The 13,048-nt window shown below is 41.6% G+C and overlaps 2 protein-coding genes across 2 annotated transcripts; both read right to left on the bottom strand.

Annotated features, from left to right (window-relative positions):
• Window positions 1-18: 18 nt before the first annotated feature.
• Window positions 19-4,944, bottom strand: LOC4351678 (dihydrolipoyllysine-residue acetyltransferase component 5 of pyruvate dehydrogenase complex, chloroplastic). The gene is made up of 6 exons (XM_015762626.3): window positions 3,960-4,944; window positions 3,680-3,871; window positions 3,503-3,590; window positions 709-779; window positions 535-618; window positions 19-438 (listed from the first exon to the last, which is right to left on the bottom strand). Exons 1-6 carry the CDS (start codon window positions 4,821-4,823, stop codon window positions 334-336), a joined length of 1,404 nt encoding a protein of 467 aa, XP_015618112.1. The 5' UTR covers window positions 4,824-4,944; the 3' UTR covers window positions 19-333.
• A 1,496-nt stretch (window positions 4,945-6,440) lies between these two features.
• On the bottom strand, window positions 6,441-10,658 carry LOC4351679 (leucine-rich repeat receptor-like tyrosine-protein kinase PXC3). Its single transcript, XM_015764960.3, has 2 exons — window positions 7,869-10,658; window positions 6,441-7,255 (listed from the first exon to the last, which is right to left on the bottom strand). Exons 1-2 carry the CDS (start codon window positions 10,480-10,482, stop codon window positions 6,948-6,950), a joined length of 2,922 nt encoding a protein of 973 aa, XP_015620446.1. The 5' UTR covers window positions 10,483-10,658; the 3' UTR covers window positions 6,441-6,947.
• Between the last annotated feature and the right edge of the window lie 2,390 nt (window positions 10,659-13,048).

The following is a 13,048-nucleotide window of genomic DNA, read 5'->3' on the forward strand; positions in this document are numbered from 1 at the left end:
CCAATGTTGCACCAAACATACACAAGCTGTAACACTGTTTCATTTCGTTGTATTCAGGGCATGGATCCATTGTACATCGAGCTCGACAAAATAAAAAATCAGTCTTCCGGTGAAAGGCAATATGTATCATACTCGGCCCCTATCCCAATAAAATTGTAAAAGCTTATTGAACAAACCAATGATAAGAAGGTAACCAGCCAGTGAAGTTACCCCATACCAACATAGGTGACAGCTTAAACAACTAACTTACATGACCAGAAACACATGCTACACATCTACGGGGAAGCATATCCTATCGCAATTGCCTCAGGGAAAAACAATTGCTGGATGTGTCTAAAATGTAAGGTCCTTGGGATCCTCAATTATCTTGGAAAGAGTTTGCAGAAAAGCGGCAAGATCAGCTCCGTAAATAACCCGATGATCAGCAGTAACATTGACCTAAGATGTATTGGTCAGGTGAGAAATTAAGCCAAAAAAAAACTTCATAATTGGCTTGTGAGAAAGAAAGTGTGGCACAGCTATGATTAAATTTACCTGCATTTGGTTCTTGATCCCAATACTACCATCTTTTGTACCAACAAGTGTTGGTTGTGATGATCCAACGGCCATGATTGCACCCTGTTTTCAGCAATAAAGATAATAACATAAATCATGCAGCAAGCAGCATTGAATGATAATAGAAATTAAAAGATGGAAATTTCGTCTTACAGTTCCAGGTGGCAAGATTGCATCAAATCTGTCAACTCCAAACATACCAAGGTTTGAAATAGTAAAGGTGCCTGCAATTTGAATATGAACAACCATTAGCATAGATGTTAGATAGTTCATACATACATGTTTTCTTCTGCATTTCATCAAATGCACTATAATGAGTCTGTAGTTTAATCAATACGCTGTCAATTTTCACATACACTAAAAACATGAGGAAACACATGATCTGAAAACTCAAAATTAATGAAATTCTAAAACATTTGCTCATCAAAATATGAATATGCATGGTTCCAATACTTTCTATGCTGAGTTGAATGAAAAAAAAACTAAGCCAGAATCACCATAAACAAAAATGAAAAAAAAAAAAGGTGTGCATGTCTCCGTCATCAGCATAGCAGCATCATATTATTTTAAGATTTAGATTCTAGAGCAGGCGATAGAACTAACAGCCATACCAAATGAAAGAATCAAGGACTACCATTAGATGGGAACATTACGTCTTTTGCTTTAAAATGTACAAATGCTTATAACAAGAAGGAGCACTGAAAGAAGCTCAGTCAAAAGTACAAGCACTATTAATAAAGTCTGGCACATGTGATGCAGTGCATCGCGCTGCTTGCCCTTCTCTCAGGGGCATATCCTGTGAAAATAACTTAACTTTCCAAATTTCATACAAATCAGGGAAAAAGTTTTTGGGAATTGAGTACCCAGGTTGGGATCCTCTCCAGCTTGAATTTGGGTGCCTTTTCTTCTTAATAAAAAGGACGCATAGTAGTTCTTCCTAGGTGTTTTCATTTTCTTTTAAAAATTGTAATGAATTAGAAAGAAGGGGGAATTTACAGCCACGCAAAATTCCACTCACTCCGTTTGACATTCCTTCATGTTTTAGCATGTGGCACAAGAATTAATATGTAGACAAACTCTTCCCTAATTGTTTTCCCCTCAAGAAAAAAGAGAGACCCACTCTAGCCCTCTTAATTTTCACAGGCCCATATTATTTCATGAGTGAGAGCATTGGTCTAATGCATCCATACATGCATATACAGGCAAAGATATACTACCGCCGTCCCAAAATGTAGTTATTTCTAGCACAAAACCTTGTCTCAAAATAAAGCTATTTCTCCACCTACCTCCTCCTCTCAACCAATCATAACCATTCCCTTTCATCTACTTCCTCTTCTCAACCAATCACACACTTGCTCCAATCATACTCACCTACTTTCTTAATACTCGTGCCAACCTCAAAAAAATGTTTACATTTTGGCACGGAGGAAGTAGCTCCTAAGCTCCCAGCTCACAGTGTGTCAATTAGGTTGCTTAAATGCCTGGATGACAAATGTAAGTACCTGAAGAGCATCTATTGGGGTGGGTACGAGTATTTAAGAGATTCATGAAAGTGACGGTATAACAGGAGTTCTTGTAAAATACTGTCCTTGGTAGCAAAGAACGTTGTATATTTACGAAGGGGACTAAAATAACATATATTTATGACAGGAGGGAGTGACACGAGATTTAAGACAGTATTAAGCAAATTACAGCTAAGTGCCAGGTCATATAATAAATTGAAATTAGGTTCATTCAAGGTCTCATACTCCCACGTAAACAAATGGTGGTATGGAATGTGATATCTCAATAGTCAGTACATGCCAGGTTTTAGGGAACCTATCTTCAGGGTGAAGTTGAAACCAGCCAATTTAGTCCCACAAAAATGGCCCCTTTTGTATTCCGAATTCCTTTTTTTAAAAAAATGACCCTATATGTTTCCACACAGGTTGTGATTAAAAATGTCTTGGATGAGAGCTAAAAAAAAACTGGTTGAATAAAATTATATGGTTTGTTACTTGGTTCACAATTAAAAAAAAACTAAACCTTGGCACATACCTCCAACAAGATAGTATTCTAGTATGGAGCATGCTCACAGGTGTCATACCAAAGGTCCAGGGATCAACCTATCTATTACTCTAGGAACAATCCTAGAACTACAGCAAATGGATGATTTTTTTCAGGATTATTAGTGCATTACAATATCAAATGAGCACAGCTATGGAAACCAAGTAACCAACAGGTACTCCTCCGGATATCATGACACAACTAAGACAATGGATACCAATATGGGAGAATTTCAGGTACTAGAGCACCTGTGTAAGTGTTTATCCATATGTAGATTGGATGTAGATTTTAAATTTTGTGGTGTGAACTAGCGAATGTGGTGATACTGTGATGGATGCCACGAAATAATTTCTGATTTTTTTTCCTAAACATTTACATGTATTTTTGTTGGTTTGAAGCTTAGGTGCTCCCGTGTTCCATGGAGCACATGAAATTCTCCTATATTCAGAATTGCAAGTGCTCCATAAGAATCTAAAATAGGACAGTATGGCAGGAAGGCAAACTAGAAGTGTAAAAAAAAATGAATACAATAAGTACCTGAAATAAGGCAATGACATGTTTTAGAAATGGTAGTATTTATTTCTTACAAAAAAACTGTATATGCTGTGAGCTGCATTTTGAACTTCAACATACAACTCTAAGCAAGTTACCAAGTTCTATGTGGAGGCTGCTAACTTTTAAAAACCTTACCAAAAAATTTGTATGGAATGGAATAGTTTTGATCCAACAAATAAAATTAAGGACACAACTAAAGGAACCTATACCACATTCTGTTGTTCAGGCCTCATTGGCATGGATTCACCAAGAACAGTTGATTCCTTATAACCATCTCAGATAATATATAGAAAATTGAATATCAATGAGCTACACATTTAATTTTGTGTACGGACAAAGAAAGTACCAGAATTGTATTCATGGGGCTGTAGCTGCTTCGCTCGAGCCTTATCGACTAACTCCTTCCATTTCCTCGACAAAGAATAAATGTCGAGCTGCATAAACCAACAATTAACCATTTTCATCAAGAGACGCCATCATAAACACCAATTTTAAGTATATGCAACAATTACAAGCACTGTACCTTATCAGCATCAGGAAGCACTGGCGTAATCAACCCACCATCGATGGCCACTGCCACAGCGATGTTTATGCTGCTGTTGTAAGTGAAGCTCTTCCCATCTCTGCAGCTGGAGTTTATAACCGGGTGTTGCACGAGCGCCATTGCAGTCGCCTTCGCCAACAGGGCCGACATTGTCACACCCTTCGGCTTAATCTGTCAAAACATCACTCATTTACACAACCATCCCACCACTGCATAATAGTACTAATCTAAGAGAAACAAGAATTGCAGAGGCAGTCACCTTCTTGTAGAGTGCATCCAGAGCATCGGTTGTGAAGGTGTAACCGACTCTGAACGTCGGCACGGCGAGGCTCTCCACCATGTTCTTGCTGACGGCACCCTGCATTGTCGTGAATGGCACCGTCGAACCCAGCGGCACATCGGGCCGAGCAGCCGCCACGGGCGCCGCCTTCTTTGGCGCAGCCGCCGCCGCCTCGACGTCCTTGGCCACTATCCGCCCGCCAGGGCCAGAGCCGGTAATGGAGTTGAGATCGACGTTGAGGTCCTTGGCTAGCTTCCTGGCGTACGGCGACGCGACCACGCGCAAGCCGCCTTGCGAGGCTGGGGATGGAGGCGCGGGAGCGGAGACTGCTGCTGCTACTGGCGCTGGAGGAGGTGGCGGGGGAGGGGGAGGGGTTGATTCTTGGGGAGGCGGAGGTGGTGGAGAGGAGGAGGAGGAGGAGGAGAGGGAGGCGGCCTTGGACTGGGCGGCGGGGATCTCGTCCTCGGACTCGGCGAGGAGCGCGATGGCGGAGCCGACGGGGGCGGACTCGCCGGCGGGGACGAGGACGGCGGCGAGGAAGCCGTCGTGGAAGGTCTCGACGTCCATGTCGGCCTTGTCGGACTCGACGACGACGACGGGGTCGCCCTTGGCGAGGCGGTCCCCCTCGGAGGCCGTCCACGACACGATCTTCCCCTCCGTCATGGTCGAGCTCAGCGCCGGCATGAAGATCTCCCGGATCTTCGCCTCCACGCGGAAGCACGCCCGCCGCCGCCGGCTGCTCCCTGCCGGCGCCGTGACGCCGCCGCCGCGGCGGCGGAGGAGGAGGAAGGAGGGCGCCGCGGCGGCGGTGGCGGAGGACTGGAGGTGGAGGAGGGCGGCCATTGCGAGGTCGCGCGGGGGTGGGGTGGGGCGGGGCGGAGAGGGGGAGGGAGGGGTGGTGCGCCGCGGCGCGACGCGAGGCGAGGCTTTGAGGAGTCGCGGGTGCCTCGGGAGTATCGGAGGCGGGGGGGGGGGGGGCGGATTGGCCGAGGAGGAAGAAGATGGTGGTGGTGAGGTTTTGGGCTTGTGTTTTTAGCTTACTTTGGTCCAAAGTCCAAACCCACTGACCACTAAGCCCAATGTTTCTTCTTCAACCTTTTTCCTCTTTTCCTTCTAAGTACTCTCTCCGTTTTAGATCGTAGGACTTTCTAACATTGCTCATATTCATTTAGAAGTTAATGAATCTAGACATATATATATATATATATATGCATAGATTCATTAACATCTATATGAATATGGGCAATGCTAGAAAATCTTACATTGTGAAACGGAGGAAGTATTATTCTTTTTCATTGAGGATATTGTAAGAGTGCTAGCTTCAAGTTTGACACTCCACCCCCATAAATTATTTTGTTATAAATGCTCACCCAAATGCTCAGTTTTATTGTAAAAATCACCCCACTGCGTACGTGTTCAATTGGATCAACCCATTTATCGCTGATGTAGAGGTGCCGCATGCGTGTTAGGGTGGTCTTTACAACAAACAGAGTATGTAGGTGAGCATTTACAAAAAAAATATTGACATATAGGGTGGAATGTTAAACTTCAAGTAACTTATGAGATGGTTTCTGCAAATTTCCATTTTTCATTACACAAAAAAAAACACGAACATACACACCATGATATATACATGCTCGTAGGGTTCACGAAACCGATCGGTTTTCATGAAACCGCTTGTCATCGGTTTGTAGAAGCTAACTGGTTTTCATATTGCATTGACCGAACGTCATCGGTTTTTAGGCTATGTTCGGATATGGGAAGTTGGGAACTAAACTCCCCGCACGGAAAACGGAGTGGTACATTAGCGTGTGATTAATTAAGTATTTGCTAATTTTTTTTCAAAAATGTATCAATATGATTTTTTTAAGCAACTTTCATATAAAAACTTATTGTAAAAAGCGCACCGTTTAGTAGTTTGAAAAGCGTGCGCACGGAAAACGATGGAGAGGGGTTGGGAACATGGGATTGCAAACACAGCCTTACTGTTTTTCTTTAACCGGTTTTGAGTAAATCGGTGGGAGCGGTTTTCACTTTGAAAACGAAAAGGGTAAATCCTGCATGCCTGTGAGTAAACCTTGTTAACACATGTTCAAAGAAATGCATCCGGTAGTTAATCTCTAGCCTCACTAAATTCATGTCAAAAGTAATGGTATAGTTCATGTTGATGCAATTTTTTCTTATTTTTTGGCTGGGAGTTTCTTCAAGACCTATAATTCCTACTACTAGGAAGTGAACATACATACTGAAGTGTTGAAGTGGTTAGAGAAAGCAAGTTTCAGAAAGGTTTAAAAGCAAAACAATGGGAGCTAAATTCCTCATTGCATGTTTCACTCAAACTTAGGTCAGTGGCTCTGGCTCTAGTTCCCTTAAAAAAGAAAGATCAGTGGCTCTTTGTTAATACTGAATAACACTGGCACAAAAAAAAATACAAAACTTTGAACTGACATGCAAAAGGTATGCTAATAAGTAATAACAATTTATATATATGTTTGTTAGATAATGGATGCCAATCCGGCCTCGACATCCCACATGGATGTACACAACCAACCATTTACAAATATGATCATATAGCATAGAAGAACACAATTCCTGATTCATTCCAAAACAGATATCTGGCTTCTAAATTGTTCAGGGATATATATCATAGTCTATCTACTGTTCTACCTTAACTATGGCTCTATTTCACTACTATTGTTATATGGAATTGCCGTGTACAAGGTATGCTAATAACCATGTGTGAATATATGATGATACAGCATAGATAAACCCATTGGTCATTCATTCCAAAATAGATATCTGAATACTAAATTGATCAGCCATATCATAATCTACTACTCTACCTTGAACTATGGTGCTGGTACTATACAAGGACCCCGTATACTGATTGCTGACATCCACAAACTAAGCAAAATGATCAAACTCCATTCAGAACCTACCTAAGCTACCAAAACATATCATGCCAGATCACTTTGCGTTGAATAGCATCCTCAAGACGGTGCGCATCTTTGGTCGAGCATCTGGAGAGAGCGCAACACAAGCGAGGGCGATGTTCAGGACCGACAACATCTGGCTGTGAACAGCAGCTGAAGTTCTTGAGACCCTGGTGTCAAGGATCTGCTCCCTCTGATCAGGGCTGCCTGAAAGACTCAGAGCCCACTTGGCTAACTCGATGCCATCACTGACCGATGGTTTCCCAGTCAAAAGCTCCAGTAAGATTACTCCAAAGCTGTAAACGTTGCCAGCCATCGTCAACCTCATCGTGTATGCATACTCTGCAACATAGTTCAACAAAATTTAGCTTCAGTATAAATCTCATCTCATATAGATCTCGGAAAGCGTCAAATCATTTTGTGCTAGTGTACTGAAGGACAAGATCATAGAAGCTAGGTTTTTTATTAGATTTGTCAAAAGTAGGAGATGTGCTTATTTTGGAGGGAAATTTAACTATTTGCCACTTTTGTGACATGGCAGTTAACGATTTGCCACACCCTGTCAATGACATGTGGGCTCTCATGTGTCTATGACATGTGGGCCTAGTGGTAAATCATTAAGCAACATCCGTAAGAGTGGCAAATAGTTAAAAGCCCCTTTTTTGGATGATACTACAAATGTAGTAGACGACAACCCATGGGAAACAAAGCAAATATGTTTTCTCCAGAAATTCTGAAAACAAAACTAGCATAGGAGTGTAGACAGGATTGTGGTCAATTGAAGTATGCAGGTAATGCAAACAGAATTGCCTCAAGTAAATTACTTGAAAACATAGATATGAACTATAAATAGATCAAATCAACAGAGAACAGTAAATAACCACTATCAGCAGTTTCAGTTTAACTGCTTAAGTTGATAATTATGCACTCAAATTGAACCAGAACAGTCCATTACCTGGTGGAATATAACCAACTGTACCAGCAATGGTCGAAAGGCTCCCACTGCTCTTCAAAGTATCAACAATTTTGTAAAGTTCAACATCTCCAATCTGAGGCTCATTCATTGACTTCAAGTGGACAGTCCTTGTTGACAGATCAAGAAGCAGAACTGGCTGAGTGCACCCATGAAGAAATGTCAGCCCTTGGGCTAGCCCAAAAGCTATGCTATACCGTGAAGGCCAGTCCAGAACATCTGATCTTCCAGCATGAAGGAAATCGAACACCGTGCCCTTGTGCACATGCTCATAGATGATGTATGCATTGTCTTCTGTCAACACATAAGCCAATGGCACCATTACATTGGAATTGCTCAACTTCCCAAGTACCTCAAGTTCATGAGCAACCTTCCCTTGGCTCCCAATTTGGAATATCTTGTCACTACAATTAATCTGTTTTAAAGAATAGGTTGAGCCATTAGGCATCACAGCCTTATAGTAAGTGCAGAACCTTGTTTTCAGAAAAATGTTGCTGTGATTGGAGACTGCTTCCATTGCTTTCACGAAATCAATTGCAGAGGTATGGATACTATTCATAGTTATGAGGTGACCATTGATGATTCGAGCAACATCCTCAGTTGATGGTCCTTCATCTTCAACACGATAAATTCTCTTAGAATATGAAATTGTAACAATAGCAGCAAGCAAGCACAATCCAACAAGAGCACCAGTAATGGCAACGACGATGATGACTGTATTGTGTGTCCTTCTCTTACCACTTGTAGGGGCGTTGTCATAATTTCTTGTACCATTTGTAAGATCGGGATTTCCATTGGTAGCAATATCAACATGTTGACGAAATATAGGAATGGACCCAGAAAGGTGATTATAAGAAAGCACTAGTTGCGTCAAGCTTTCTAGCTTTGCAAGTGAGGCCGGCACCTCACCATACAAGTTGTTGTATGAAAGATCAAGAATCTCTAGATCACTCAATAAGTCAATATTTGAAGGAATAGATCCGCTGAGATTGTTGTGGCTTAGATTAAGAACAGTACTCAATTTGGTCGGCATTGTTGGGATGGTACCAGTCAAGATATTATTCCCCAGATTGAGCTCAATTAGAGAAGTTAATAAATGGAGTGAATCTGGAATGGTGCCGCTGATCTTGTTGCATTGCAAATTCAAAATGGAAAGCTTTGGCAGCTTGCCGATTTCTCTTGGTATCCCTCCAGTGAATGAATTACCACTAAGATTCAATGTGATCAGGCTTGTCAAATTAGAAAATACACTTGGGATAGGTCCATCCAGATTGTTCATTTGGAGTTTAAGAACTACCAGTTTGTCAAGGCTGCTGATTGCATCAGGCACTGGACCCTGAAACTTATTTGATGCCAGATTCAGCAAAGACAAACTCTTGCATCTGCCAAGTTCCAATGGTATGCTTCCCGTCAACTGATTGCTATCCAGCTCAAGATAAGCCAAGGTCGATGCATCACCAATGGTGGCCGGGATGGTTCCATTGAGAGAGTTGCCTCCACCAAGCCTCAACCGATAGAGGGTCGGAGACAAGCTGCTAGGGATGGGCCCTTCGAGCTTATTGTGAGTGAGATCAACAGTCCACAGTCCCACAGGACTAAGAATATCAGAGGGAATCACTCCACTAAGTTCGTTGTAACTCAGATCCAGCATCTTCACATTCTTGGTGATACCACTAGGGATGAAACCGGTAAAATTGTTCTGATTAGCTGCAAACCGAGCAAGGCTTGCAACATTTGACACACTCACAGGTATATTGCCACTCAGTTGATTACCTGATAAGAGCAAAGTCTTGAGCTTGGGTAACTTTAAGAACTCATCCGGTACATCACCATTTAGATTGTTCTGACTAAGATCCAGCATAGTAAGATTTTGGTAATTGAACAAAGCTATTGGAATGCTACCACTGAAATTGTTGATGGACAACACCAATTCCTCCAAAGACGGGGTCATGCTTGTAGGAACATCACCAGCCAAGTTATTGCTACTAAGATTCAAGCTTCTCAGCTTGAGCAAAGAACTCAACTGGGTTCTGACATCACCACTGAAAGAATTGAAGGACAAGTCAAGAACCTCAAGAAGGGGAAAACCAGAGAAATTACTAAGAGGCATGGATAGCTGGCTGCTGCTGAGATTAAGTGACCGCAATCCAGCCTTCATGGAGCAAGAAGAGGTGAAGAATTGCTCTATCGAATTGGTGAAGGAATTCTTAGAGAGATCAAGGATTTGCAAGGTGTCAAGAGAGCATATGGTTGCAAATATGGTGGAGTTGGACAAACCATACCCAGACAAAGTAAGGTTGGTCACAACTGATATGGAATTGGAGCTAGAAGAGCAACTCACTCCATCCCATCGGCATGGATTCGAATCGCTCGTGTTCCACTTGGCACTGGCAGTAACCAAGCCAGAAAGCTCCTTCATGATCGATACCTGAGTCGTATTTAGCGGTGCCGGCGCCGACGCGGCAGTGGCGACCATGGACGAATCAAGAAACAAGAACAAGAAGAGGAGAACTTGTACCAGCAGCAGCAAGAAGCCATTGTTGCGACAGTAACAAGGCCTCCTCTCCGCCATGGCCACCTGTTCTTGGCCTCCCATTGATTCCTGTATCTCCTTCCCTTAATCCCCTCCCTTTCCTCCCTGATGAACTTCACTGCAGGCTCAACCACCACCCAAGAAAATCGATTTTTTCCTCTCTTTCCCTAGGTTTTGGGGCTCTCGGTGTTCTTGGCCATGGCTCTCTTCTCTCCTCTTCTTGCTCCTCCCAGACTCCCAGTGCTTCGGCGTTGGGAGTCCAGTCTTTTAGAGAGAAGGAAAGGAGGATTTTTTTTTTCTCTCGCACACATACACCTCTTGGGGTCCAGGGTTGACTGACTGAAACGTATATCTTGTGTGAGTGACCAAAACCTGTGAGAGAGGGGAGCTGAAAACACTGAAGAAAGCAGGTTGAGAACAGTGATGATGAGAACCTGCATTTAGGCTGAGTTTTAGGGAAACTTTGGCAGCTTTGAAGAATGGTCTTTCTGTTACCATTCAAACAACAAAAGAATGGTCTTTATGTTACTATTCCAAAGAAAAAAAATGATCTTTTCTGTTGGTAATTTCTCAGTTATATCCATGGATGCCAATTTTTCATATATGCAAACTGACTGGAATATACTTGCTGTCCAATTTGTTTTTGGTGATTTAGGAGTATTTAAAATCAACTTAAAAAAACACAGTAATGTTCAGGAAAAAAGATAATGGTACATGAAATTATAAATAGTCTTTTTGAGTATTTGAACTGCCTCTGGAACAAGTTCTTGCTTCTGAGTACCTTTTCAAAAGAAAAGCTTAGCATTTTTATTAAGAGGCAACTAGCCTTCGCTTTATTAGTGTACCAAGAGAATCCTATGCCGTTGAGCAATGTGAGGGCACCATTCAACATCTGCAAAGCTGTTTCACTAAAACTACTAGTAGATTAGTTAGTATCCAGAAACACATTGCATCTTGCAGAATAGTATACTAGTAATACACTAATACTACAATCTAAAAACTGTCACTTTCAATTTCAGCTAATTATTCTGAAGTAACACATGCCATTCTCTATTACTAATGCAGACATGTCATTCTCTGAAATTAATGCAGACGAAATAGAGGATCCCTCCCAGACCATCAAACTGAGACTTGAAAAATAAATGTATTAATTACCATTTGTAGATGCCGGGTCAAAGAAGCTGGAGCTCACCAGCTACACCAAAACCATCTGTAAATTCTTACCTTTTCCCTGAAGAAGAAAAGCTTCTACAAATTCTGAAAAGGACTAGCTAGTGCTAGCCAAAATTATGATCAACAGATTCAAGTAGGAAAGGTAATCGAGATTGTTGAAATGTGCCAAAGTGATTAAAGTTAGTCTACGTAACAATCGTGGGGCCTTTGCCCGGGAAAAGGACGACGTGTTGGAAATGACAGAGGAGCTTGACCAAACGAAGGCTTTGGCTTATCTAGCTTTACCTCAAACACATACAGGCAGGGAGAGAAATAGTTAGGAGCATACAAGCCCATGTAGAATGAAATTGTCTTCAAGTGTACTGGTTGATCAAACAGAAGATTAAAGGAATTCACAGGTTCAGAAATTTCATCCAAGTGGGCTTTTCACCAGATATGCGGATAGAAGTTTTTGGTGTGGTGTGTTTCAGAATAATAATTCTTGATTCACTAGATTAACAAAGATTGATATTTCATACTATTCCACAATTAAATTGTACATTCGAATTGCTGTAAGTCATCACGAACGCCTTGGTATTCTATTTGACTCCATACAACTGAGGATATATGTATTTGAATAATCAAGCATTGTTTTCTTATTTGATTTAATATATATACAATTGAAGAGATGTGCAAACTTTATATAATTTCCTTCAAATTTCACATTATTATATACAATTGAAGAGAAGTGCGAATTTTACATAATTTCCATCAAATTTTACATTTTCATTTTCTAAAGAAAAAATAAGAAAAAAAATCATGTGTTCCAAATAAACCATGAATGGAAAATTTTCAAATGTTTCATGTGGACGCTTTAGCCGTCCATTACCAACACCCCTGAATCAAAAGAATGTAAAACAAATAAAAGCTGTGCTTAGTGTGGAATTTGGAGGTTAGGAAAGTGGAAGGTTGGAATTGGGAGTGAATGATCACATCTCATCCTATGCTGTTCCTTTCATCTCATCTGGCCTACCCCACACACTTGACGAGGAGACTTTGAATGGACTTCAGCTCACCTCCATTTGCCTCTCACTCGTTCCAAGATCTATTTCTTCTGTCCATACCTGTGTTCTGAAGTTTACCTGCAGCTTCTCATTCAGGTCCTGGAGCCCTCTCTGGGTTGCATCTGCATCAGTTTCAGACTTGGACTGGTCCATTGTGTTTGCTTGCACCAAGAGTTCAGTCCAATACTTTTACACCTATTTGCTGCAGAATTAATTCTTCTGAAATTTTGACCTTTTCTTAGATGGATTAAATTTTAGAGGTTACTGCATCAAAGCTAACATGGTCTCCAGTGTGCAATAGACCATAAAGTAGTTTGCAGCTGAATGTGAATGTTACTGAATGCAAAGGATTGGTCCAACATCATCATATACTGGTAGAAAACAAGGAAGATGATCGTACCAAGACCCTGTTT

Source organism: Oryza sativa, chromosome 12 (assembly GCF_034140825.1).
Source record: "Oryza sativa Japonica Group chromosome 12, ASM3414082v1".
In the NCBI taxonomy this organism is placed as follows: domain Eukaryota; kingdom Viridiplantae; phylum Streptophyta; class Magnoliopsida; order Poales; family Poaceae; genus Oryza; species Oryza sativa.

What these genes read in the sequence shown, in the direction of transcription:
- LOC4351678 (XM_015762626.3), bottom strand. Translation starts at nt 4,823, where the DNA reads ATGGCCGCCCTCCTCCACCTCCAGTCCTCCGCCACCGCCGCCGCGGCG. An exon ending in TGGATGCACTCTACAAGAAG is followed by an intron (nt 3,872 to 3,959) that starts GTGACTGCCTCT and finishes ATGTTTTGACAG; the next exon opens with ATTAAGCCGAAGGGTGTGAC. An exon ending in GGATCAAGAACCAAATGCAG is followed by an intron (nt 439 to 534) that starts GTAAATTTAATC and finishes AATACATCTTAG; the next exon opens with GTCAATGTTACTGCTGATCA.
- LOC4351679 (XM_015764960.3), bottom strand. Translation starts at nt 10,482, where the DNA reads ATGGGAGGCCAAGAACAGGTGGCCATGGCGGAGAGGAGGCCTTGTTAC. An exon ending in AGTTGGTTATATTCCACCAG is followed by an intron (nt 7,256 to 7,868) that starts GTAATGGACTGT and finishes ACTATGTTGCAG; the next exon opens with AGTATGCATACACGATGAGG.